This window comes from Arvicola amphibius, chromosome 2, assembly GCF_903992535.2.
Source record: "Arvicola amphibius chromosome 2, mArvAmp1.2, whole genome shotgun sequence".
In the NCBI taxonomy this organism is placed as follows: domain Eukaryota; kingdom Metazoa; phylum Chordata; class Mammalia; order Rodentia; family Cricetidae; genus Arvicola; species Arvicola amphibius.
This window is the reverse complement of record NC_052048.2, coordinates 115,549,460-115,575,176: the sequence shown is the minus strand read 5'-3', so window position 1 is coordinate 115,575,176 and position 25,717 is coordinate 115,549,460. Positions and strand designations below refer to the sequence as shown.

The 25,717-nt window shown below is 46.2% G+C and overlaps 1 protein-coding gene across 1 annotated transcript in view; it reads left to right on the top strand.

Annotated features, from left to right (window-relative positions):
• The window catches only part of Prkce (protein kinase C epsilon), a 523,658-nt gene that overhangs the window by 176,398 nt on the left and 321,543 nt on the right, over window positions 1-25,717 (top strand). The window contains 1 exon segment of the mRNA XM_038319964.2: window positions 19,374-19,437. Coding sequence (XP_038175892.1) covers window positions 19,374-19,437 — 64 coding nt within the window.

Below are 25,717 nucleotides of genomic sequence, written 5' to 3'. Positions count from 1 at the left end.
CGTGTAAAAAACAGAACTGAACACAGAGGTGAGCACCTGATGCTGGGTTGGAGGAGAAAGGAAGATCATGGCCCTAGCTAGCCCTCTAGTCTAGCTGACCCAAACTCTGGGTCCAGGGAGAGACCCTGTCTCACATAATTAAGGTAGAAAATGATAAAGATACCCAACACCAATCTCTAGCCTTCATACACATGTATAGATCCACAAACATGTCATGTGCATAGGTCACACACACACAGTGCCAGAGAATAACCAGGTTATCTAGGGAGTAGAGTGGTAGACTTTCTCATACTGAACCAGTTGGGTACCAGGGTGTATATTACACTCTGAAAAAAAGTAATAAATCTAGGAAAGGAGCAGAAAGTGGAGGCAACCCTGGCAGTGTGGCTGATGTGACACCTTTGTTCTTCCTAGGAGAGCAATGTTCACTTGCCTGTGACGGAGCTCTTCAGATGGAGCATGCGCCTTTCCTTCAGCATTTTGTCAGTCCCTAGGGATCCCCAGACCTCCTGGTTCCATGTTTGAGGGCATGCCCAGCTCTGCAGCTGGAAGCAGAAGAGGCAGAAAGCTCTGGAAGTTGCCTCCATCACCACCCTGGTAGAGATTTTGCTCTGCAAATCCCATGCCCGGGGCCACAGTCCTTGGAGTGAGTGGGGCAAGCTTTGCCCTTGTAGAATATGCTCAATGTGTCACTGGATTTACCTTGGCACTGTGCCAAGTGGGTGGCTTACTTAATGCCTCAGAAGCTGCTAGGCCCCTGTCTAGTACAGTGCTGAGTCTGCATACCTGGCTTTCTACTGCACAAGCCTAGTGGGACGTGTGGAGGCCTGAGATCACTTTCAGCATCCTCAAGACAGTTCTGCTAACAGCATTGGTTCCCTTAACCCTTCCCCACTATGGAAGGTGAATACTAACATCCAGAGTGGAAAAGCATCTTTTTAAAGAATAGAAGGGGTGTAGGACAATGCTTTCTAAAACTTTTACTAATTGACTCCTGAAAGACATTAAAGTACGTATCACCTACTGCATTGGCCTGAGAGAAAGAGGATTAGGACCAGGGGCCAGGAGATCACCCATCTCCTCAGAGGGTATGGGGATGCCCAGAATGGACAGCTATGGCTGGTGGGGGGGCGTGGCATTTGTTCCTTTGTCTCTCCACAAGGCAGCATTGTGTTTGATTGTTGGACTCTACTCTTCAGTTGAGGCCATTAGAAAAACCCAGGGTACACCTTTGGAGCACAGACCGGTGGGGTATTAAATTGATAATTTCCCCTCTCCTGCACTCACTTCTTTCCTGCTCTCTCCCATTTTCCTCTTTATAGTTAATGAAAAATCTAATGCATACTCAAAAGGCAATTAGAAAATAACCCATTTTCTATTGGTATGTAATGATACCAACCCCTCCCCTCCTACATGTGTTTGCTTTAGATTTTTAAGATTATATTTATTATTTGTGTACATGTGTGCCGTGCTACATCTATGGAGGTCAGAGGACAGCTTGAGGGAGTTTGTTCTCTCCTTCCGCCATGCGGGTCCTGGGGATTGAACTCGGTCCTTGGGTTCATCAGCAAGCAGCCTACCTCTTGCTCCATCTCACCGGCCAAGCATTTCTTACTTGTTGAAAGCCACATCTGTTTATGAATAAGGAGTTCTCAGAATTTCTGATGGAGATTCCTGTCTGTTTCTCTTCTTCCGTAGATGAATGGTCTGATATTTGGTCTGCATGGAAGTTCTCGGAGCCTGGGAAGCAGCTGTCAGGGCAGAAGTGACTGGGGGAGGTTGCACAGGGTGCTCTAAACAGGCTAGCAGCCCTTTTGCCCTCTTTGTGGGCTGGATGGGTTGGAGTATGGTTACCTTTTCATGGGGAACTGTCACTCTTTACAGGCCACATGCATTTGTTACTTTTCCCATTGTCATCACAAATGCAAAGCAAGGAGGGGTTTAGTTGGGTTCACAAATGACGAGGATGACAGATAGGTGACAGCGACCGGGATGTGAGGCAGTTTGTAACTATGACATTGGCCAGGAAGTAGAGAGCCATGACACATTCTAATTCCCAGCTATGTCCACAGTTGTCTTCAGTCTGGGACCCCAGCCCATGGGACAGAGTGTGGGTCTTTCCCCCTGCAACCCAGTCTAGGAATCCCCTCACAGACCTGCTCAGAGCTTTGCCGCCTAGGTGATAGAAGATTCTCTCAAGTCGATCGTGAGTATTAGCCATCACGCTGCCAGGTCAGCAAATATGCTAATGACTCTGGAGCTTTTCACAAGAGTGAGCTGCGGGTAATTTCCTCCATCACAGCAGCATGCCCTTGGCATTGGTCCCCAGTCCTCTGAGCACACCCTGTGTGTGCTAAGACCTTTCTGAGCACACCCTGTGTGTGCTAAGACAGGCACCTCTGAGCACACCCTGTGTGTGCTAAGAGAGGCACACACGCACCTCTGAGCACACATGCGCTCCTGCTGCCCCCAGAAGGCACCTGGGAAAGGTCCAGGCAGAAGTTTTACACTTCAGTGTTTTCTTACAACAGGCCTGGGACGTGGAGCCCTCGCAACAGCTTTCTGGTTTCCTCCTAGCAGAAGTTGGGGGGTCTGAGTGGAGAGGGTAGGACATGCAAATGTGTTGGGGCAATTGCAGCAGCAGCAGCAGTCCCTCCGTACCAGGAAATACCTGCATGCTAACTTCGAAGCTTAGTTCAGTTTCTGCATTTTAGTTTTTCTTCAGACTCCATCTGGCAAAGAGGCCCAGAGTGAGTTCAGTGGTGCATGAGGTCAGTGCTAAAACTTGACTGACACCTGCAGAGAGAGAGAGAGAGAGAGAGAGAGAGAGAGAGAGAGAGAGAGAGAGAGAGAGAGAGAGAGTATTTTGCTGGGTTCAGGGTTTTTTGTTCTGTTTTGTTTTTAACCCATCTCTTTGAAAGGCAGGGAAAGTTAAAATTAAGAAAGCTTTTAGGTGGAATTTATCTGACGGTGTTTGGTGGTGACCTCGGAGAGGAAGGAGGCAGATCAGAGCAGGCTCCTCCCAGAGCAGCAGAGGTCAGGCCTGTAAGAGGAGGGCAGATGTATGTTTGCCTTCTTGGTCTGTGTGCCTGAGGGCCCCTCCTCGTTCTTCCAGCTTCATGACTCAAAGCTCAGATGCAGATACTTCATCCACAACCTGTGGTCTGGGTTGTAGGAAAGCCAGACTTTATCAGATTTTTAGGTTGATTTATTTTGTGCTTTATATATTACCCCCAAACTCCAAAGGGTCATAAGGCATGCATTCATAATCATGCAAATGCATATTGATTTAATTGCACAAATATGTAACTATTTACATTCAGTGGGATAGATATAGAAAAGAAACAACCCGTGGGCTGGTAAGAAGCTCAGTGGGTAATGGCATTTGCTGGGCCTGATTGCTTGAGTTCTGTTCCCTCACAGCAGAAAGAAAGAGCTGATTCCTGGAGTCTTTCTATGACCTTTACACATGTACCATGGCATATGGGAACATGTATATTCTTCTCTCTCTCTCTCTCTCTCTCTCTCTCTCTCTCTCTCTCTCACACACACACACACACACACACACACACAGAGTAAATTAAAAATATAAAAATAGATATCCTTATGTCAATTTGGGTGAGGTTTTGTTGCCAAATTATCTTGATTCAAATTTTTACAAAAAGAAAAAATCTTTAGGTTTTTTGGCCTTCAGGACACATGAGTCTGTAGCTAAGGCTAACCTTGAACTCCTAGTCCTCCTGCCTCTACCTCCCATGTGCTGGGACTGCCGGCACACAACAGCGTACTTGTGTTCCAAACTGAGCTCTTACATGTCCACCTTTGACTACATATTTGTGTGTCAGCTGTCCTCAGCATTGTCACCTTCCGATGTGCAAATGCCATACCCATTCTGCTCTGTCCCCGGGCCTCTCTGTTCAGGAAGGGGCTCTTCCATGGCTTCTCAGTCTGGAGGTCTCCATACTATGCTAAACTTTCCTCTTCTTTACCTTCCACACAACCCCTCAGTCAATCCTTTAGCATATATGCACACTCTGTGACATCCCATCTCTTCCGCCACGTCTGCCCCTTCCCGACTAGCACTTGCTCTTGCTTAGGTTATGGTAAGGACTGCCAGCGTGGCCACCTGGCCGCCAAAGCTTTGCTCTCCTTCTCACCACTCAGCGTGGAGACGAGTTCTTTTAAAGCGGGAGTCACAGCATGCCATAGCTCCACACAAACTCAGCTCTGGCTCTCCATTGCCACAGAATGTATGGCACACACTCTCTCTGAACCCAGTCCCTGCTGTTCCCTGTACATACATAAGGCCGCGTCTTCACCCACCTCTGGGCCTTTGCACTTGCTCCTTGCTCTCCCCAAGAAGTACATGGGATGACCATTTTTCAGTAATCAGGAAGGCTTTCCTCTGTGACCTTGGGTAATTAACTGTCTCCTAACTCAAACTGTGAACTTGCCTTTTTTCAGACAGAGCTGAACATACTGGAAATGCCAGTCAACTAAAGGTTCAGCACCTACACTGGGCATTGCTACTATGAGGATCGACTTAAAGTTTGAAAGTTTTACTTTCCTTGGATGTCTTCAAAAGGTTGAGAACGTCCTTTATGCTTGGGAAGTGGCCCTCCTCCCCTTGGTTAATTGGCAACGGTGCGTGACCCTAAGTTGTCCCGAAAGCCTGGATGTAATCTCTTCCTGTTCCTCTCAGGTGCTCTCAGGTGCAGTCTATGGAGTAGCCATCTGATCAGTGTTGGTCCAGGTAGCCAGTGGAAATCCAAGAGCTAGCTTAGAGCTATCCCCGGTGAAGTACCCTGACAAGCAGAACGTGGACATGCAAACCTCAGAACCCATTTACTTTGTCTCTAGGAACTATTTTTTCCCGTTAGCTGACTTGGTGTGAGCTTCAGAGAAGGAAGGGCAAAGCTGTGTACCTAGTTGCATTCACCCATTCATCTGAAAGGGCCCCAGCCTTCAGAACTGTGCAGCCAACAGGACCTGACTGGATAATGAAAGTTGTTCGCTTTCAGAAAACAGATAGCCTCTGCTTTCATATATAATTTGTACCTGAAACAGTATGAGATCACTTGGTTATAGAGAATGCCAGCTGAGCACGCAAACATGTCATTATGGGTAAAGACAGGTTCCTTCTCGGAGAATGGAAAACTCTGCCACACTTCTTATATACATCATCCCACAGTTTCCACGTAAACGTAAAAACATCTAAAAATTTCCTGCTATCGTATAACAGACTCAAGTGATAGATATCTGACTGAGGGTAAAGTGTCATTGATTTTGCCTTGCTTAATAAATTCTTCTTTACTTTACCACATGGAAGTCTGAGACCTGTGCTTGGTTTTCTTACAGCCTTTTCAATGTTGAGCATCCAAGGCAGATAAGAAGGAAATATTCCAATGGATGGTTGTAGAAGTAGTGACGGCAGCTTGACCGCCACCTGAGGGGGGCTGTATGGCCCTTCATGAGAGGACATTTGTTCATCATCGGATCAGCGAGGTTTGCAGGCTATGACAGTGTGTTACGTGAAAGATATAATATATGAAAGAAGGGGCTACATCACCCCCACTTCCATGCCCCCCTAGTGCACGCACTCATGCACACACACACACACACACACACACACACACACACACAAATGGAACAGCCTCATCTTACAGAGAAGGGCATGCAGATCAAAAGTTAAGTTTAGTTCGCTACTCTTTTTGTTGTTTTTTTATTGTTGTTATTGGTTTTGTTTTTGTTTTTGTTTCCAAGACAAGGTTTTTCAGTGTAGCCTTGGAGCCTGTCCTGAAACTCTCTCTGTAGACCAGGCTGGCCTTGAATTCACAGAGATCTACCTGACTCTGCCTCCCGAGTGCTGGGATTAAAGGCATGCTTCACTACCGTCCGACTTAACTTACTTCTTAAAGACATATTTTTGTGTATGTTTGTGTCATATATATCTGGTGCCTATGGAAGATCCCCTAGAACTGGAGTTACAGGTGGTTGTGAGCCACACAAGGTGGGTGCTGGGAACCAGATGTGGGTCTTTTCCTTGGTTTGTCTAGGCTGTGGCCAGCTGAGCTGAGCTCACTGGCCTCTCTCCCACTGGTTAGGAATGAGCAGCGCTCTTACCACTGATCTGAAAATTAAACTGTTTTGGATATGTGCAGTTTAAAGTCATGCCCCATTTTTAACTTGTATCCCCAAATTAAAGTTAAGAAAGCTGAGATTCTGATTGTTGATTCCAAAAAGTTTGCTTACAGCCTGAACGTATTGTTAACCTCTTTGTGCCTGCCTTTCCTTGTTTGTGAATAAGGGGATTTATTTGCGTAATATTCTTAAAAGAATAATGCACTTACATTTAATCAAGAAGTGTGGTAGAAACTAGGAAAAAGGTAGAATGTTTAAAAACTATTATATATACACACAAATCACACCTCACCCCCTTTTGCATAGGTCCTGTTTAAAAATTGTGATTACAAAGCTATCTCTTATACACTGGTCTTCACAAGACTGGATCACAGGACACATATTCCTTAATAAGCTAATTTTAACATTTAATACCACACTGTGAATAGTTTTCCATGTTATTAAATGTAATCTTAAATATTTTTGCATGGTGTGTAATGATTCGAGTAGTCTGCCATTTATTTGGGTAGTAAGCTATTAACTAAATCATTACTTTCTAATTTGATGTTCTTAAAAATGCTGTAATGATCATCTTTTGCACATGTGTAAATGAGATAAATTCCCAAAAGCAGAATTGCAAGGTCAAGGGAGTGTTGTTTTGTTTAGCTGTTGTTATGTAATGCCAAAGTCTTCTTTACACATGTGCAGCTGTTTCCACTCCGTGGGCACACTCTTACACGAGTGGCTCTGTCTCCCTCCTTCTTACCAGCTCTGCATAATGTCACCTCAGGTGACATGTTTTGGAAATTTCCATTTGAGGTTTTCTTGAAGCAACTGTGTCTGTTCCTTTGCCCACTCAAGATTCCATGTACACAAGAGAAAAGGGGGAAGCATGGAGGAATCTGTTACAGCCATGAGAACAGAAAGAACCCCAGTACACTTATCCTGAAACTCTGGGTGAGGAGACATCAGGACGCCACCCAGTGGAGCACACTGGAGGGACTGAGGAGCCTCAGTTCAAAGCAGTATAGATCAGTGTGTCTCAGCCTGTGGGTTGTGACCCCACAGGGGTCAGATATCCTACTTATTAGATATTTACATTATGACTGATAGCAGTACTAAAATAACAGTTATGAAGTAGCAACTAGATAATTTTATGGTTGGAGGTCCCCCCAAGATGAGGAGCTCTATTCAAGGGTCGCAGCATTAGGAAGGTTCTGCAGCCTAGCATGGAGACAGCTTCTCCATAGTGTTCTGAAGGACTCCAGGCTGGGAGAGTACTTACCCCAAGGGCAGGAGTGAAAACAAGAGTCTATGGATAGACCTAGCTGTAGAGTCTATGGATAGACCTAGCTGTAGAGATGATGTTCCTTGGTCTCACTGCAGAAGGACCTAGAGCCAGGCTGACTCCTCGGGAAAAAAGTTGGAAGACCCTTTGCAAAAGAAATGGTAGAATATTTGGGGGAGAGGTAGAAATATGGTGTGGAAGTTTCCAGAAGAAACCATTTCTCTGCTACTCCATAGACTGTGGATGAGAGCACCTGAGAGGAACGGAAAGAGATCACTTCCAGGCTTTCAGGACAACTTAGGGCCATGTACCATTGCCAATTAACCAAGGGGAGGAGGGCCACTTTGGAAGCTTAAAGGAGAGCATCCGGGCTTCCTGCTGCAAGGGAGGACTCCTCTGTCCAACCCTAAGGGCATATGGAAATGGTATTCTTCGAAATGTGCTGTATGTATGTACCAGAAGAAGAGGAGACACAAGGAAGTAGAAAGTCATATGCATAAACCCAATGTAATTATTATTAGAAATAAGTTAAGTCAAAGGATAATAAGATAAAGTCAAGGAAATCCAGACTATGGAATAAAAACCTATTTACATGGTCAGACACCTAAGGATCAATTCCACTGGCCCAACATCCAAGTAATAGGTGTTTCAGAAGAAGAATGAAAATGAAATAAAAGACTATGACAGAGGATTAAAAAATAAATAAAGGAGTAGCTTCCACAAGTTCAGAGTAACTTCCACAAGTTTAAGTTTCAGCACAGAGGCACAGTGATCAAAAAAAAAATATTAAAAAAGCCGTTCTGAGGCACGTCCCTGTGAAATTTAACAACAGCGAGAACAGCGAGGATGGAAAAGGGCCCCAGACTTTCAGAAAGGAAGCCACGGCCGTCAGGCTGACATCAGAGTCTGTGTTGGCCGTATTGATGGTAAAGGGACGGTCTGATAGCTTATGGTTTCTTTAAACCTAGAATTCTATATCTAATCAAGCTCACTTGTGAGAGCAGGCATGCCGAGTCTTAGCACACTGGCCTCATACCCACTACTAGTCAGCACTACACCCAGAATACCCTTCCCTAGCATAAATTCAGAACAAGAGAGAGTGGGTCCTGACAACAGAGACTGCACCCCCAAGACACGTACAGCACCGTAGCTGAGCACCAGCCTAGAGAGCCGCTACGCCAAATGAGGGAGGGAACTCAGAAGGATCCTGGGAAACTTTGGGGATTATAGAAAAGCAACTGAATGGAAGCCTAAGACTCTGAGTTTGATGCTATGTTGTCCACGGAATAGCATATGAGTTACCACTTTTGTACGTGAATAAGAGTATGAATATAGATATGAATATGCACATATATAGGCAGTTTATAAGGCCTTCGTATATGAACGATATTAGTTTTCAGAGTTTAGAACCACTGTGTAACAAAGCATGGAACTTAACTGTAGCAGGAAAACGGAATGTCTGCCTGCATTGTCAGCCTCGAGTGTCCAACATAGGTATAAATTACAAAGGTGTGGGGACGGGGAGGATGAGGAGCGCTGGAAGCACCAATGGTTTCTAGTTACAATGCGCAGGGCCAAGAGATAGCCTGGCATTAATGTGATTAGAAATTGACATTTTAGATAGTGTTTTTGAGTTATTGAGAAAAATAGAGGAGCAAATGAGGTGTGTGTGTGTGTGTGTGTGTGTGTGTGTGTGTGTGTGTGTGTTGCTGATGATCAAACTAAGGACCCCATCTATGTGGGGGGAGTTTATATCACTGACCTCAGTCAACTGCCTAAAAACTGAGAAGTCGGACATGGAATGTCTAGTGGAAAGGGAATGAGGAGGAAGGTGACTGCTGAACCAAGTTCTCATCTGTCACAGCAGCAAGACAAAGAAAACACCTGGAGAAGAAGCCAGGGAATTGAGGCATGTGTTATTTAAAGGCATGGCAGTGGCCATGAGCAAAACTTTAATAGGGATTATTAAAAATCGGTCCCTCTTGGGAGTGATGGGGCGGAAGACTAGCTTCTCATCTCAAGCAGGCAAGTAAGTTTTGATTTCTGAAAAACAAGCACACCGTTATAGTCAGTTTGGGTCAAATTTTCGGAATAATGCAGAAATACACAGCTCAGGAGAAAGAACATGGCCAGTTTGGCAAAGAAAAGAAAGAAGACCTGACCCCTTTTAATTTGTTTCTTTGTGTTTTTGAACCAAATCGTTTCTAAGTGTTTCTGACTCTTAGATTTCAAGCTTCTACGAGCTTTGCCAAACTGGTCTTTTTCCTCAGAGAATATGGTTCCAACAGTATGGGGCAAGCAAAAACAATATCCAGAATATCGTCACATAGGAATGTGCACGGGGGCACCGACTGCCGGGGGCACCGACTGACTGCTGTTGGGTTGTCTACATCCTGTTTGTCCTCACCGAGCTGCCTGGCTGCTTTGCTGTGGTTTCAAGTACTTTGAACTCAGGTTTTTTAAGAGGACAATGCAGGCTTTCATGGCTTCATTGTTGAGTCCAAAAAGTATAACTGTTTTTGTTAGCTACGAAGCTTGGGCTCAAGGGATAGCTCACAAGGAGACGAAGAAATCAAAGCAAGTGCCACACAGCTTGAACAGGCAGTGCTGGGATTTGAACCCAGGCAGTCTGGTGTCTATATATTCCATATCTAAGCCATGCTGGTCTAATGTGAGAAGCAGGAAAATGAAGTAAGCATACAGCTTAATGTGTGCTGCCCCGAGGCTCATTTACCTCATCTACGTACCATCTGTCATGCTTCCCTGCTTCCTCCCTGTCTCCCCGTGTCTCCTCCCTGTTTCCCGACATTCTCTGTGCCTGAACATTCTGCCTAGCTATGGACCGTTAAGTTTTTTGTTAAACTAGTCAGAGTGGCACTTTTTCACAGTGTACAAAAAGATTATTCCCAAACAAAATGCAAGATAATAGCAAGGAGCTTTTCACTTCAGGGTCAAGGATTACATTTCTTGCTGTTTGTTCTGTTTGTGCCCACACCACCTTCTGTTAGGGCATATGGCTGTGTTTTGCCATTTTCTTCCAAGATAGAAACGCTATCCATCCTGCTTTCCTGCTTCTTCTGTGTCTCTACCCTTTTCCCCAGAATTCTCCGTGCCTGGAAATCCTGCCCAGCTATGGGCAGGACCTTGATGGTGTCCTCACACATGCCCCCTCTTAGGCTTGGCTCACTGTCAAATGTTTGCTGGTCTTGGATAGCCTTTTCAGTGCCACCTCCGTCACCAGAAGAAGCTGCTAGCTCTCTCTGAGCCACTGGAAAGAGGAAGCAGCAGATTTGAACTTGGGTTTACTGCATTTGTGGTATATCGAGAGCTAAGATGTGTCGTGCAGGTTTCTGCTCCAGATGATGTGAGAGTCACAAGCGTGGGCTGCTTTTCAGTTGGTTCCCGTGACCTTGCTGTGAATGATGGGAAAGGGTTACTTACTAAGATGTGTCCAATAGTGAAAGCCATCTCAGCCAATGCACTTAAATGGACATTTTATTTTGTGAAAAGTTGCTGACTTAGAACTATATAACAAATGATCCTGAATGGAAATTTAAAGACAAAAGGGTTAGGAGAAGAAGACCCGATTCTGGTCTCCATATCCTGTGGTGTCCATCTCGTAAGGAGGCTTCCACTTCTTGTTGACCAAATGTCTTGCTAGTGGGTGGAAAGATGTCTCAGTGGGTAAAGCCCTTGCCTCATGAGTGTGAGACCCTGAATTCAGATCCCCCTAATCCATATGAAGCCAGGAAAGGTCATATGTTCTATAATTCCATTGCTCCTACAGTGAGATCAGAGACAGAGCTTGGAGAATCCAGGGAAGCTTGTGGGCCAGGTAGCCTGGTGTATGTCAACAGCAGGCACCAAGAGATCCTGTCTTGAGCGAGGTAGATGCTGAAGACCAACATCCAAGGATGTGCTCTCCTCTCCATGTGTGTTCTAAACATGTGTGTTCCTATACTTAAACACGCACAGATACAGGAGGATCAAAAATAAATTTAAATAACTTACAAAAACCTTGAAAGCAAGCGTTCCCCTAGAAAGGCTCTATATCTGGAATGTGTGTGTGTCCACCCACACACGAACGCCCTTGTTTTGCGCGACAGCTTAGCATATAAACACTTGGTATCTTGTTCCCACTTCTGAATCCCAGATACCACCCAGCACATTTAGATCTTTTTCTTTCTTGTAGAGTGATATATCAAATGGTGTTTGTTTGTTTGTTTATTTATTTATTTAGCTTTTTCCTTGCATTTAGGACATTCTGGTCCCCACTAACCACTACAGAGCGTTTGGAAAAGCCATCTCATTTTATCTGCGAGAAAATGGAGATCCACACTTAGAGAAGGAGGGTTAAAGAATTCGTTAGACTCTTAAACCTACATGTTGGATGTGTTTTTCTTGCTACTATTGTATTTTGATCCCAGACGACAGGAGAGGGTGGCTCAGCTGTGCGCCTGCGAGTGTGTTCGCATGTGTGGGTGGTGTGTGAATGTATGCACCCACGCGGGTAGGTGTACATTATGTTGTGTGACAGATGTGCTCGTGAAAAACTCTCAATGAGTCTTTTTACTTTTAAAAATGAAACATGAAAATTTAAATGCTCTGGGGGTGGAAAGATGGTTTTTTATTTAAAGGAAGCTTGTGGAGGAACCCTTATGGGAAGTAAGACTTTTGTTTCCTTTCTAAAGAGCAACTTCATTGAGAATCAACTCTCAGACAGCTAAAGGCAGCCATTTTGAGTACATAGCTTGATGCATTTCCTCAAACGTATGTACTCACCCCGTCACCACCCCATTTAAGATGGAGAAAATGTCCATCTTCCCAAAGACTCTTCTACGTCTCTTGGCAGTCATTGGTCAACTCTGCCTCCAGGATGTAGTCACCTTTGTGGTTCTTGTCACTGTAAGTTAGTGTTGCCTGTTTCAGGACCTTATATAAATGGAACCATATGGTATTTGGTGTCTTTGGCACGGCATATGAGTATTGCTAATTTATTCATTTTTATTGCTAAGCAAACTTCCATTGTGTGGATGTCGTGTTGGTTGCTTTTCCTCATACTGCTGTTGAGTGTGGAGTTGCTTCCAGTTTGAGGCTCCTAGGGAGCGGGACTGCTAGCAACGTTTGTGTAAAGATTTATGTCTTCAAAACAAGTCACCTCCATCACCCACCTGTGCAGACCCACAGTGTCCGTGAATGTTGAAGTAACTTAATAGGACATGTTTTGTAGAGGCAACACATGCAAAAGTCTGTTGGTTCTGGGGCTGTCGCTCAAGTGAAGAGCACTTGTCCAGTACGCGCATGAAACCCGGAGTTCAATCCCCAGCACTGTACAAACAAAGGCTGATTAGCAAGAATCTGCCCTGCAGGGATGTACACACAAGCCTGCACAGCATCTGTGTGTGGGAACAGGGTGGGTGAGTGCACTCGTGTGCACATAATGGAAGCCAGACGAGGATGCACGTGTCTCCTTTTATCATTCTTTATTTTAATTTTGAAGTAGTGTCTCTCCCTGAACCGGAAGCTTGTGGATTTGGCTAGGCTAGCTGACCCGTGACTCCATAGATTTGCCTGCCTGCCTCTGTCCTCTCTTGCTGGAGTAATAGGCATGAGTGGCTATGCTCAGCTTTTTCATGAGGGTGCTGGGGATTTGAACCCAGGTTCTCTTGCTTTCATCACACACACTCTTACCCGCTGAGCCACCTCCTGCCCCCTGTGTAATATCTTTACACTACAGCGAGAGTCAGTTGAGGGGGACAAAACAATCCCTCCCCATTATTTTATGGAAGCGGTTGCTATGGTTGCCTGTTATCAGAGTGGAACCATGACAAACATTCATTACCTGGATCCCACAGCCTCTTGATCAGTGAGTGTGTGCTATCAGTGGAATGGGTAGCAGTTTCCTTCTCTGATGAAAAGCCACAACGTGTTAGCTGCTGCAGCATTGCCATTGCAGTGCCTTGGTAACTTCAATTTTGATGTTTGATTTTTTTTCAGTATCATAGTGTTTGTATACAAAGCACTAGGGTCAAATTCACACCCCTACTCCCCTTCCCTCTCTTGCCATGGGTTAGTGCTTTGTACTTCCTATGAGATGCTGGCTGCCAGAATGGTCCTTCTTAGCCTGGTGTCTCCCATGCCAGGAAGCCCTGAGGCTGTGTGGTACCTAAGTATGGAAGAGTGGCCCAAACTGAAGGCTACAAGACTTAGGTACTGAGTCTTCCTTTTATTTTCTCTCTCGCTTTCTCTGGTATTTATTAAGCAATCCTTTTACCACTGTGTTAGATCTCCTTTTGTACTTTAGTGTGTATATGTTGTATTCGTGTATGTGAGCACATACATGTGTGTGCGGAGCAGTGTGAGGTTGATGCTATGTGTATCCTTCCTCTATCATTTTCCCCTAACTTTTTGAGATGCACCCCTGCCTCGACTTGGAGGGACTGCCTATTGACCGGGTAGTCAGTCAGTGAGCTCCACATATCCTCCTGTCTTTACAGCCCCTAGCAGTGGGACTGCAATGTGTATCCCCACATCCGGCTCTTACATGGATACTGGGGATCTGAACTCACGCCCTTGTGCTTAGGCAGCCGGCATCTCAGTGACTGAGCCATCTCCCCATTTTCTTCTTTTGATTTGGAGTCAGGGTCCTACAAAGTTCCCAGTGCAGGCCTTAATCCAATTGTGCCTAGACAGGTTTGGGATTTATGGGCCTCCTGCCTTGGCCTCCTAAGTGTCTGAGATTACAGACCTGGGCCACTATATTTAGCTTCCTTTCTGGATGGTTCTTCTACCTCCTACATCTTCCCCAACCTTTCCCAAGGAAGGAAGAAAGAGAAACAAAACATCTAATTACTTGAGTCCCGGTAGGTGGACCCAAGCCAGTGCAAACCTCTCTCCCCATCTATCCTTCCCTCCAAGCTCGGTGCCTGTGGATGGTGAGAAACAGGAAGTGAAATTAGGTGGCCTGAGCCGGGTCCGGGGGAAGTTTATCTAGAGGTCTCAGGTGAAAGTTGGCTTGTGGTTAGGAGGAAGTTTGACTGAATTTCAGACCACCTAACTCTTGAAATCCTTGATCCACTAGACACGGGCGTAGATACCTGTTGTCAGTGAAGTCTGAAATATACTTTGTAGGTAAGGAGGTTGTTGATCACTCCCTGGTAGAGTTGTGATTATTCCAAACTACTTCTTCCAGCATTTCTGATGGGGGCGGTATGGGGCGCTGGAAGGGTCCTTGACCTGAGAGTTAGGAGCTGAGGGTGGCTAGCTTAATTTGAGTCATCTATAATACTCAGTTCTAGGGCTGTATTCCTAGAGACAAGGGACACATGATGGCCTTGACGTCACGAGGCAGATGTGCCCTCATTTTCATCCCTGTGGCGACGTTGGCTACTCTTCTTTATAACCTCAGCTTTAACATTGTTTGTTTATTTGAACTGCTAGAGTTGAAAACCAGGACCTTGTGAATCTAAGCAAATGCTCTACTGCTAAGATTTTCTGAAATGGAGTCTTATTATGTTTCCCAGGGTTGCCTTGAACTCATAACCTTCTTGTCTCTACTTTGGGAATATTGAGATTACAGATATGTGCTACCATCTCTGGTTCTTACTCATAGACCAGTGTATGACCTGTTACCTTACAGGTAAATTATGGGGAATAAATAAAAATCAACCCATGAGGGCATTAGAGAAGGTCAGTCACCACCCAGAAGTCCATGTGAGTCTTTGTTTTTGACACCCTGCTGCTACAGGGATTTCTGGGTGGTTTGTTCTGTCTCTGTGGCATTTTCCTCCTTTGGAATGAATGGCATCTTCACCCACACCTTCCCTGGGCTCAGTTCAGTGCTGAGAATCTACAAGGCATCCCTCTGCCTTAAGAAGGTTGGGTCTGGGAAGCCAATGGCCACCGAAAAGGATGAGACCAACATTGGCCATGTGGCTGGGAGGAGAATACCATAGACAGGTATCAGTGAGGCCTCTCTGGGGTAGCAGAAAGCTCGAGTCTGATCTCTGAGTGGAGGCAGAATCAATTCCTTCCATGATGAGGTAGTTTTGGGTGGGCAACGCGGCGAAAGCTCACTGTAGTCCCCTTTCCTGTCTGGAAACCGAGACTGTCATTGACTTCGTAAGAGTGTCAGTAAGCCAAAGCATGTGAAGGCATCTGAAGCCAAGTCGATGCCCAGGAAACCTGTGACATCCCTTCTCCCTATCTGTCATGGCACCATGGACCTTTTGCCTGTCCCAGGTTGGGAACAAGACTTACCTTTTTTGATAGTGACAGTAGCACTAAAAAGTTATTTGATATCTTGTAACAATATATAGTAATACCAGGGAACACAAAAGGTCTTCTGTGTATATGGGGGGATTTGTAAGAGTCGAAAGAATTTTGGACTATAGAGGAGGGACTTGAAGATTGTGTGTGTGTGTGTGTTTGTGATGTGTATACACATTGTACTCGTGTGGCAGGACACTAATATAGAGAGGGACTAGAGGAAAACTTGTGGAGTTGGTTCTTTCCTTCCTCCATCTGGGACTGAACCTTAGATCATCAGACTTAGTGGCAAGCCCCTCTACCCGATGAGCCATCTTGTAGATCCTATTTGTTTCAGGGCATCCCGTCCTGGTCGGTTCTCTTCTCCACACATTGAATATTTTCTGAGTGCCAAATGCTTTGCATTTCTGTCTCACGGAATTTCCATGACAACCCATTTCACAGATGAAGCCAAGGCTTATGGAGAGGAAATAATTGCCTGAGGTCACTCAGCGGGTAAGAGACAAAACTGGGATTCAGTCCTGGGATGAAGCCAAGGACTGTGGTCATCTCCCCCCACTGTCTCCTTGGCTTCTGGCCCTGGCTAGTGGGGAGGCCAATGGTGATTTAGCTTGAGGGAAGATCGCAGTCCAAGAGAAAGGGAAAGTAGCTAGGAAGTGTGTCAAGGAGATGCAACCAGTCTAGAAAGGATTTTATGAATAGGGCTACAGCTGGAGCAAGTGGAAGGAGCCCGCATTGCAGGTGGGGTTCAGAGCTGACCTGGGAATGGCTGGAGGGAGGGGTGAGGGTCTGCTCCTAAGTCATTCCAGCTGCCTGGCACTGGTACTGATGCCCTCTGAGACTGCAAAGTTGCTGGCCTGGGAGCTCACATTGCTTCCTTATCTGGGCCGTGCAACCATGGGCAGAATCTGTGATGAAATAAACTTGGCTGTGAAGCTAGACCACTTTCTACCACGCTTTGTACTCAGCCACCCTTCCAGTCACGGGCACTGAAGTCCCGCCACCCTGGATGGAATCGCAAAGCCTCCCCGTTTGGCTGACTGGGGCTTGGCCAGAGCTCTGCAGCCATCTGCTCACCCTGCAAAGCTCTTTGTTGCTTTTGGCAAGTTTAATGGCTTAATTTCTATTTTTTGGTTGGGAAAGGCAGTTCACTAGCATCAAGGGAGCAGTGGGTGCTAAAATGGTTTCTGATAGCTATCTTGAATGGTAATATCCTAATACATTTTACTGTCAATGACCTGTCCTCCCCGCTACGATCCTCACTCCCCTTTTGCAGAGATAGGCTCGGTGTCTGCCTTTGGATAGGCCTCGCTGCCCATCTCATTCCTTCCCTGTCCTCCTCCCTGCCTTACACAGATAGCATTGTACTCCACCAATACAGTCTGCAGCCGTGGGAAATCTCTGACTTGGAGGATATGAGAAAGTGTTTCATTTTGTTTGGGGTTTTGCAGAGATGATCTAATCTCCAAAAGGCATACATTATTTGAATTCCATGCTCGAGGGGCAAAAGGGCTCCTGATCGTTTTGAACTTTGGCAGGAATAGAATTCTGGTTTAGCACTGTTCAGCAGGGCCAGTGGCTGGCTTTCCTGTTTGTAATTCCATGCCAGGGCTGGGGTTTGTTTATGATGGGGTCATACTCGTGTTTGAGAGCTCCGGGGAAGCTTGGCTTTCTTCACACATTTGAAATGACGAACCCAGGAGCTGGAATTGCACGAGACAGCATCCCGTGAGATCCCCGGTTGGGTATTTGGTTCTCATCTGGAGTCAAGGCTCAGACAAGTGGATCCTGTGGTGTCCCTGGATGTGACACAAAACTGCTCACTGCCCTCCTTCATTCTCTGACCAGAGTGTGTGAACTTCCTCCAGTCGCCTCACCAGGGGGAGAGAGATCACTTGATGCGCATGAAAACTTGAAGCAGATAGTTAGCGTTCTCAGCCCTGAGGGGCTAAGTCTGGCTGTGCAACACAGCTCCCGAGGGGCTCTAGAAACTGTGACTCTGGAAAGGGTAGGGGTGACGTGGAGAGGACATCTGTTCATCTTGAGTGTCTTTACCTCGCACAGGTGCTCATAGATGGTCGTTGTGTGGTCACCTCAGCTTCCCTCTCTGAGACTTGTGTAATTGCTGCTTTGGTGCAAGTCACAAGTCTTTGCTTCTCCCTGGCATGAAGACTTTAAGGAGTGATGGACAGAGACTATGCTTTAGAACCCAGAGCCTTTTCCCGCCTCACCAAACGGGTATTGGGTGTTTACTGGCCAAGAGACGTGAGCCAAGGGTGGGAGTGTGGCACGGGAGAGGACAACGTGGACACTGTGCTTCAGTTTAATAAAAACTGATTAGGATGTGTCTGGTGTGCTGTGGGAACTGAGGAGGGAGGAATGCGGCCTGATGGGAGTATCTGGAAAAGCTTCAGAGAGGAGGCATAAATTGCCCTTGACCCTGAAGGAGCAGGAGATGTTCACCACACTGCCTCTTCCTAAGAATTACTTGCGAAGCATGTGCTTGCTCTTTGCTGGGGACAGTGGAAAAATTACAGGAAGGGATGGTGGTTCCTGTTCTTAAGAAATGCACAGCTTGTCAGGGCGCAAGCCTGGCACTGCTGAGCCCATTGGAACTCTGTGTATACAGATGGACAGTGGGGGTGGGAGCGTTTCACCATGGGGACTTAGAGATCCAAGGCTTCCAGAGTTACTACTCTCTCACACACAAAGCACACTTTCTACAAAGAGAGTTCCTGCTTTGCAGGAACCACTGCCTGGTTCTGTGTAGCGGGAGTTGGTTGAGTTCGGGTAGAGGAGGGAGCAAATTGGGCATAACAGGAGAAGCTGCTGGTAAGCAGTTATATGGACTGGCTCTCTCTTTACAGCCCGCTGGAATCTGTGGGTCACAGCACACCCATGTAGCCAGCACAGAACAAAAGCAGGGGGGACTCAGGGTAGAGTGGAGTGGACTTTCTGCGCCTTTGCTTTTGTCGTTCCTTCTCTGACTGCTCTTGGTTGCTCCCAGGATCCAGTTGCTCATCTTTTATTTTCTGCCTCTTATTAGCTGAGCTGGCCACTGCTCTGGCTTTTAACATCACAATGAGATTTGAATCACTGAGAGCAGGAGTGACGTCTTACGGGTCTCTGGTTTTCTTGAGAAGCAGTCCTATCGAATAAAGGACACACATTCCTTTGGGTGATCTTGGCATCAAATCTCAGCACTGACACTTAGCCTGGATCTTTGAGAAGTTTCCTTATCTGTAAAAGGCAATAACACAAGGCCTTCCAACCTTAATGCCGTTGACCTGGTAGGCTGGGTGATCCTTAGCTGTGGGGATTGCCTTCTATACCTGACTTCCCTGGCATCTCTACTCTTTGGGTACCAGTTATAGCTTTCTCCCTGCGAGTCATGACCGTCAGCAACTACTCATGCCTCTAGAAAGCCATCAAGTGTCCATTGTAAAGCAATGTCCCTCCCAGTTGAAGACCCCTGATTGATGCTGGCTTTTGGGGGTGCTCCAGACCTCCTGGTACAGCACAGTAGATGTTCCCTCAGCGCTAGAGCTCACTCCTAACTCACCCCGCTCTTGACACACTGTGGGCGGCTGAGTGCATGGAGCTGCTCCTCTGGCTACAACACTTCCCGGTGGAAATGTGGCCCCTTGAACTGCCCACACGAGCACTAACAGACCCGCTCTCCTTTTCTTCCTTGCAGATCGATCTGGAGCCAGAAGGAAAGGTGTACGTGATCATCGATCTCTCGGGGTCATCAGGTGAAGGTAGGAGAGCATGACCTCTGACCCTCGTCCTGTTGTATTGAGCCCTGGTCTTCTGGGTCTCCCCATTCCTGTCGTGGCCAGGGCATTAGCACGGTGACCTTTAATTAGTTGGCATGCTGTAGCAGGGGAAGGTTCTTCTGAAGATGCTGTGCCCATGTACCCAAAGGAGCCAGCCATCTGTTAGTGGTGGAGCAGACAGAGGTTTCGGACTTGCTGAGAGACCAGTAACACAGGCGCTTCCAAATGCCGAGTGCAGGGCAGATGCCAGTGGAGAGCGCACCCTCTCCCAGGAGGCTTCTGTGGGGTTTGTGTTGTGTATGGTGAAAAGGAAGTAAAACTAGTTGGTCTAACGGTGTTCAGAAACGAAACAAAGAGGGTGGCAGACTTTAGAGTCTTACACGTTTGCACCATTTGCAGATTTATTTTACTGGTTATTCAAAAGGCAAACGAAGCTGATGACATGACACGACACACAGGTTTTCCTCTGATATTTATATTTCCCTTCTTTCTTCTTTCTGCGTCCTCTTCTCTTGACCACCCCCCACCCTTGTTCACGTAGCATCTCTTAAGTGCAGCATTGTCCGTGTGGGGAAGACTGAACAACCAGGGTGCAAGGGAAGGCTAGAAAATCAGCCTTGTCCCGATGCGTGCAGGCAATCACGGCCGCCTTGGGCACTAGCCGGGGTCGTGAGTAAGCCGAACTGAAATGCATTGACTGACCTCATCTTTCCTACTCCTCTCTCTGTGGTCAGGGAGACACAGCAGTTGGTATTAGTGGCATGGAAGAGAGACTGGAAGACAGGATCTGCTTCCCCTTAGAGATGAGGGAAAGAAGTGGTGTTTGGGGTCTGTGTCCCCAGTTGGAAGGTAGACATTCTTGTCCTTCAGGTCTCCCAGGTAGAAAACTTGGTCATTTCAAAGACTCGCAAAAATTATAAGCACAAGATCACAATCTCTCTCTCTCACACACACATACACATGTCTCTAGGTAAAGGCTGTGATGGGAGGAAACTTATGTAAGTAAGATCAAAGGCTCTAGGCCAGGGGTTCTCAACATGTGGATTGCAACCGCTTTGGAGTCACATATCAGCTATGTACATTGATTCATAACAGTAGAAAAATTACAGTTATGAAGTCGTAGTGAAATAATTTTATGGTTGGGGGTCACCACACATGAGGGACTGTATTAAAGGGTCTCAGCCTCAGGAAGTTTGAGAACCACTGCTCTAGGCAAATGATAGTTGATAGTGGCACCTGATCACTTTTGTCTGGCTTGTCCATCGTCCGTCTCAGCAGGTGCTCAGAATATTTCCATAACCACGGGCATATGGGGATCACACTGGAGCTGTGTCCTCTTTTAACAGATTTTGATGATTTGGCATAGGTTAAAAAGCTTTACTTGTCCTTTCAAACTTGGTTATCTTACATATTCTGCTCTTCATTGCGATTATGCTTGGCATGCCCAGCTTCCCGTCTCTGTTGTCAGCCCTGCACAGCCAGGAATAGAACATGCTGTTGAAGAGTTGAGGATTTGACAACATGTAGTATGAAATATTTAGGCCTACAAAAATAAAGTGAAATAAAGTAATCGGGTTAAGACAAAGCAACCTATCCTGGCACAGGTGGTAAATGCCTGAAGGCTCCCCTACTCTGTGAGCTGAGACAGGAAGATGCCTTGAGTCCAAGAGGCATGCACATTCAGGCCAGCCTGAAAAATAATAAAGCAAACAAAGAGTGAGGCTTACAGTTAGTTGCCTTAAAAAATTGTTAGCATGGCATGCAAGCCCAGCTTATCAGACTTGAGAGTTTACAATAACGTCCTGATTGTAGATGTTGGAAAAAATGTTTGATAAACAAAAATCAATTCCTTTTTTCCTGTTCTTTCCCCAACCTTAATTAAACATGCATTTCCTGCGTCAAGATGCTGGGCAACCAATGGCAGGCTTGAACTATTTCTTTTTTTCTCCTCGAAAAGATTAACGGCTTGCAAAATTATAAACAGCATACTTTTTTTTTACATTGGAGAGAATGGAAATGGACAATGAATGAATAAATAAATCAGAAGCAATTGATTTTTTTCTGCTTCTACGCTTTATTGCATGCGAATAACCGAAGCAATTTTCATTGGGTTAAATTCCAACTCTATTTTTTTTTAAATCTCTTTCATCTAAAGAAAACAGAGTTTACTTTAAAAACGCTGACACATGCCAGGGTCTGTAAAGTAGTAGCATGTGTTGCTGTAAAGTCAAGAGGGCTCTCTTTTCCCTTTGCTGGTCTAGACATGGGATTCCCTTCTGTGAGTGTGGGCAGATGCTCCAGGGTCCTGTGCTAGCTCCATTTGTACAATATCCATCTCTTCCCCTGTCCTGTGCCCGGCCTGAGAGGGCTCTCAGTGTGGAGGTGGTTTTGGCTGTGTAAGGGTTGGGAAGGTGAAAGAGAGACTTGGAGAGGGATAAAGCATGGCTAGAACTCACAGAGAACCAAACTACTCGAATGCACTACAAACTGTGGATTCTCCTCACAGGGCCTCGTCCACTCTCTTCCTTGTGTGCAGATTCTAGTTGTGCTCTATGGAGCGGTGAACTAAGGGGGTCACTACTCTATTACTCTACCACCGACATCGCTTCAGAAACCCTGTCTCTGTGCTCTGCCCCCATCAATGGGAAGAACAGATTCATAGATACTGTGCACATTGTACAACACATGCGAATTCCGGAGAGTGCACAGGAAGGGGTGGGGGTGTCCGTGTGAATACATCCCCGTCTTCTAGGGTGTTCCAGTGGTTCTTTTCCTTGCTAACATGCTGTTAGGAAGCTTGGGTGTTTACATCCGCTGGAGCAGGATCTAATGTGATTTCTAACCATCTAATAAAGTTCCATCACTTGCACATCCTGTGCTGGTCACGGTAATGGGATTTGACTAGTGTGTGCTTTGGCTAAACTGGGGAACTTGACCCCAGACGTTAAGGGGGTCAGGCCAGATGACACTGAAGATCATTTCCGGTCATGTGATGTTATTCTTCTGTGTAATTTGAATAGACATCTGTGTCAGAGCTCATGGCCGATGCGTGGGTACTATCTGCAGCTGATAGAAGGGGCATGTCTTGTCATAGATGTCTCACTAATATCACACAACATTCTTGTGTGAGCCGCAGTCTGAGATATTCCTCAGTCTGGCTTTCATCATGAATAGCAACCGTTTGGCTCCCTGGTAAGCCTGGCCCTATTGACTCACCACGTAATTAGGTCAAAGCATAATTAGCTCAGGTAACAGAAGTAGAGACAGCAACTTCTCGAATGTGTAAACAGTTGTTTCTTGCAGTGTATGTAAGTTATTTTTTCTGCCTTCGCAATCATTTGTATGTGATTTCTTATTCGTTATAATAATATGGCAATGCTTCATTATTACAGGCCCTCTGGATGGGAGATGGTTAGGGCCTGACTGTGGGATCTTCCTCTGCTTGGCATCCGGGGGCCATGCTCGTCTTAGATCATTCAGAGTCCAAACTGCAATAGAAACTGTAAGAAGTAGGCCCCATTGGATGTCGGGCTCCCAAACCTGTCTGCAACCGTGTACGGGACCCACAGTAGAAGTTGAATGACTTTTGCCCTACAAACACCACACATACTACAGTTGAGTCTGGTCCTGGTGGGAGTGTGGACTGTGGAAGTTGAAAAGCAGGGGGCAGGGCCCACCTACCCCTCCCTTCTGCAGTCACATGATGCTGAAGTGCATGGTGTCTTCTGTAGGAAAGAGCATGGCCCTAGTAGTCCATCAGACCTGGGTGGAGACCCCGGCTGTTTTACTCACTAGCTTAGCTTCGGATTCTGGGGGTGACGGGACATTTCCTTTGGACATAGTTTTGGAGACTCTGTTCTTGTCACTCAGTGTAAACCTAATTCACACTGAAGTAAACCTGTGAGACCTGCTATGGAAAGATGGTTGTAAGAAGAAGGCCTTGAGACAGTGTTCATGTATATGACGATTCTCAGTAACTTTTCAGAACCTTGAGACCCCAGAGCAGGGTAGTGGGTGTAGTTCATCAAGGTCACGTTGAGAGTAGCAGGCCAGCTCTTCAGGAAAAGAACGGGAAGGCAGGTTTCTCACTCCGGATATGGGTATACTTCAGACCACACTACAGGCTCCCCTCCAGTCTTCCGCTCTGTCGGAGCCCCGATAAAGGGTTTTCAGCATGGAAATGACCTTCTGATGTTGTTAATATTCTGTTCATTTCTTCGGGGTCAAGAGCAGAGCCAGCAAAGGAGGCAGCTGACAGAACACATGGATCTATGCCAGATCTAGGAGATTATTTCCTGTTGGGTTGAGACCCAGATGCAGTTTTACTCCTTCATAGCCTCCCCGAAATGAAGCAGCGTCTAGCCCAGCGCACTCTGGAGCATCCCAGAGCCACTGGTTTGTGTCCTGAGTGCATTACAGGTAACAGCTTCTCATATTGGAGCCTGGCTGCTCGCATCACCCTTCGGTGCAGACCGAGAACACATGGCCTCCAGGCTCTCACTGGCCCCGGGTAAAGCCCTTCATCTGTTTGAAGACAGTTGTTAAATCTCTCCTCTTCAGGGCAGAATTCATCAAATCCTTTAGCCTTTCTGTGGGTATGTTTTCGAAATCTTACTCCTCTTTGCAGCTTTTGGCCGGGATTTTCTCTAGTTGCTCAAGGAGACAGACGCGATAAAGCCAGCTTCGCTTGGCTCAGGAAAGCCAGCGTGTGTATAGAGATTTTCACTTTACCAAGTTCTTGACACCGGCACCTTCCCATGGAAGTGGGGCGCTGAGAGGGCAGGTGATAACTTCAGAGCACACAGCGGGCTCCCCTCCAGTCTTCCGCTCTGTCAGAGCCCTGATAAAGTTTTTCAACATGGAAAAGACCTCCTGATGTTGTTGTTATTTTTGTTTGTTCATTTCTTCAGAAAGCTTTTAATAGAAACATAAAACCGAAGTTCCTAACTTTTAATCCAAAGGTGGCCCAGAGTCCCTTTTTTTTTTTTGCTTTTTCGAGACAGGGTTTCTCTGCAGCTTTAGAGCCTATCCTGGTCCTCTTGTAGACCAGGCTGGTCTCGAACTCACAGAGATCCACCTGCCTCTGCCTCCCGAGTGCTGGGATTAAAGGCGTGCGCCACCACCGCCCGGCAGAGTCCCTTTTATAAAATACGCAGATCTATTTTTCATCCTCTCAGAAAGGAAAGCCGCAGGTCCCTGTTTCAGGAATGGCTGGAGCCCTCTCCAGCTGGCTATAATGTGGAGCCTTCATCAGATCCTGGTTCGAAACTAGAGTTGACATAAACCAAGCAGGACCAAGAGCTTTCCTACCGCCCTGCTCTTTATCTTAGAGACAGTAAAGTCCTATGTCCATGGCAGGCGTTCAAGCCTTTCGGGGGAACTTCGGCTCTGCCATATGTAGCGTCTTCAGGTTCCATAGCCCTACTGAAGAATTTGGCCTTTTCTAAATTTTATATTTTTTAATCAAGCATGGCTGTCAGAGGGTTTACAGGGAGTCGCTTACTCAACTGAACGACACCCACCAATGCCTCTCAACAAAGGTGCCCAGTTTGGTATATTGCTAGGTTAGGGGGCTGGGAAGTGGGGGAGGGAAGTGGAAAACAGAAAATGACATTCACAAGAATTGGAACAATGCTTTCCATCAGGATTATACATCTTGTAGGAAGAAGGCGTCAAAGAATAAATAGCACATTGGCACTGCGTTTCAGAACTGGGTGTGGCCAGGGAGTAAACTGGGATGGGAATAACCCCGCAAAGCTTCAAGCGAGTGCAGGGGTGGAGTGGACCTCAGGAAGGGAGGGGAGAGGCTTCCGTGAACAGAGGGAGTCCTGCTATCATTATCCAAGACAGATTTAGAGACTTTAAATATTTAGGAATGGCAGGATAGACAGGATCAATTAAGTAGACAGAGTGTGTCTTCTCTGTGAACATCCAAATAAAAAGATAGCTCTCGGTATTGCAGGTGGAAATTGTCAAGCAGGAGGAATGGAATGCTGCAAATGATTAATCTATGCTCGAAAGTCGGAGGTAGTTTGTTCTAGGTTTAACTTCATGGCCAAGGCCCCTTTCTCTCTTCGATCCCCAAGGAGGAAAGGAGGGTTCCAGGTCAAAGTTAATCACATCTAGAACTTTGGGTAGGGGCCTGGTATAACTATGGCACTGAGGTATTTAGAAGGCCAAGTCCAAGGAAAAACATCCCTCCGTGGCCTTTTCGCCTTCTTTCTTTCCCCACTTAGACACTTGGTAAAGTTCTGTGTTAATC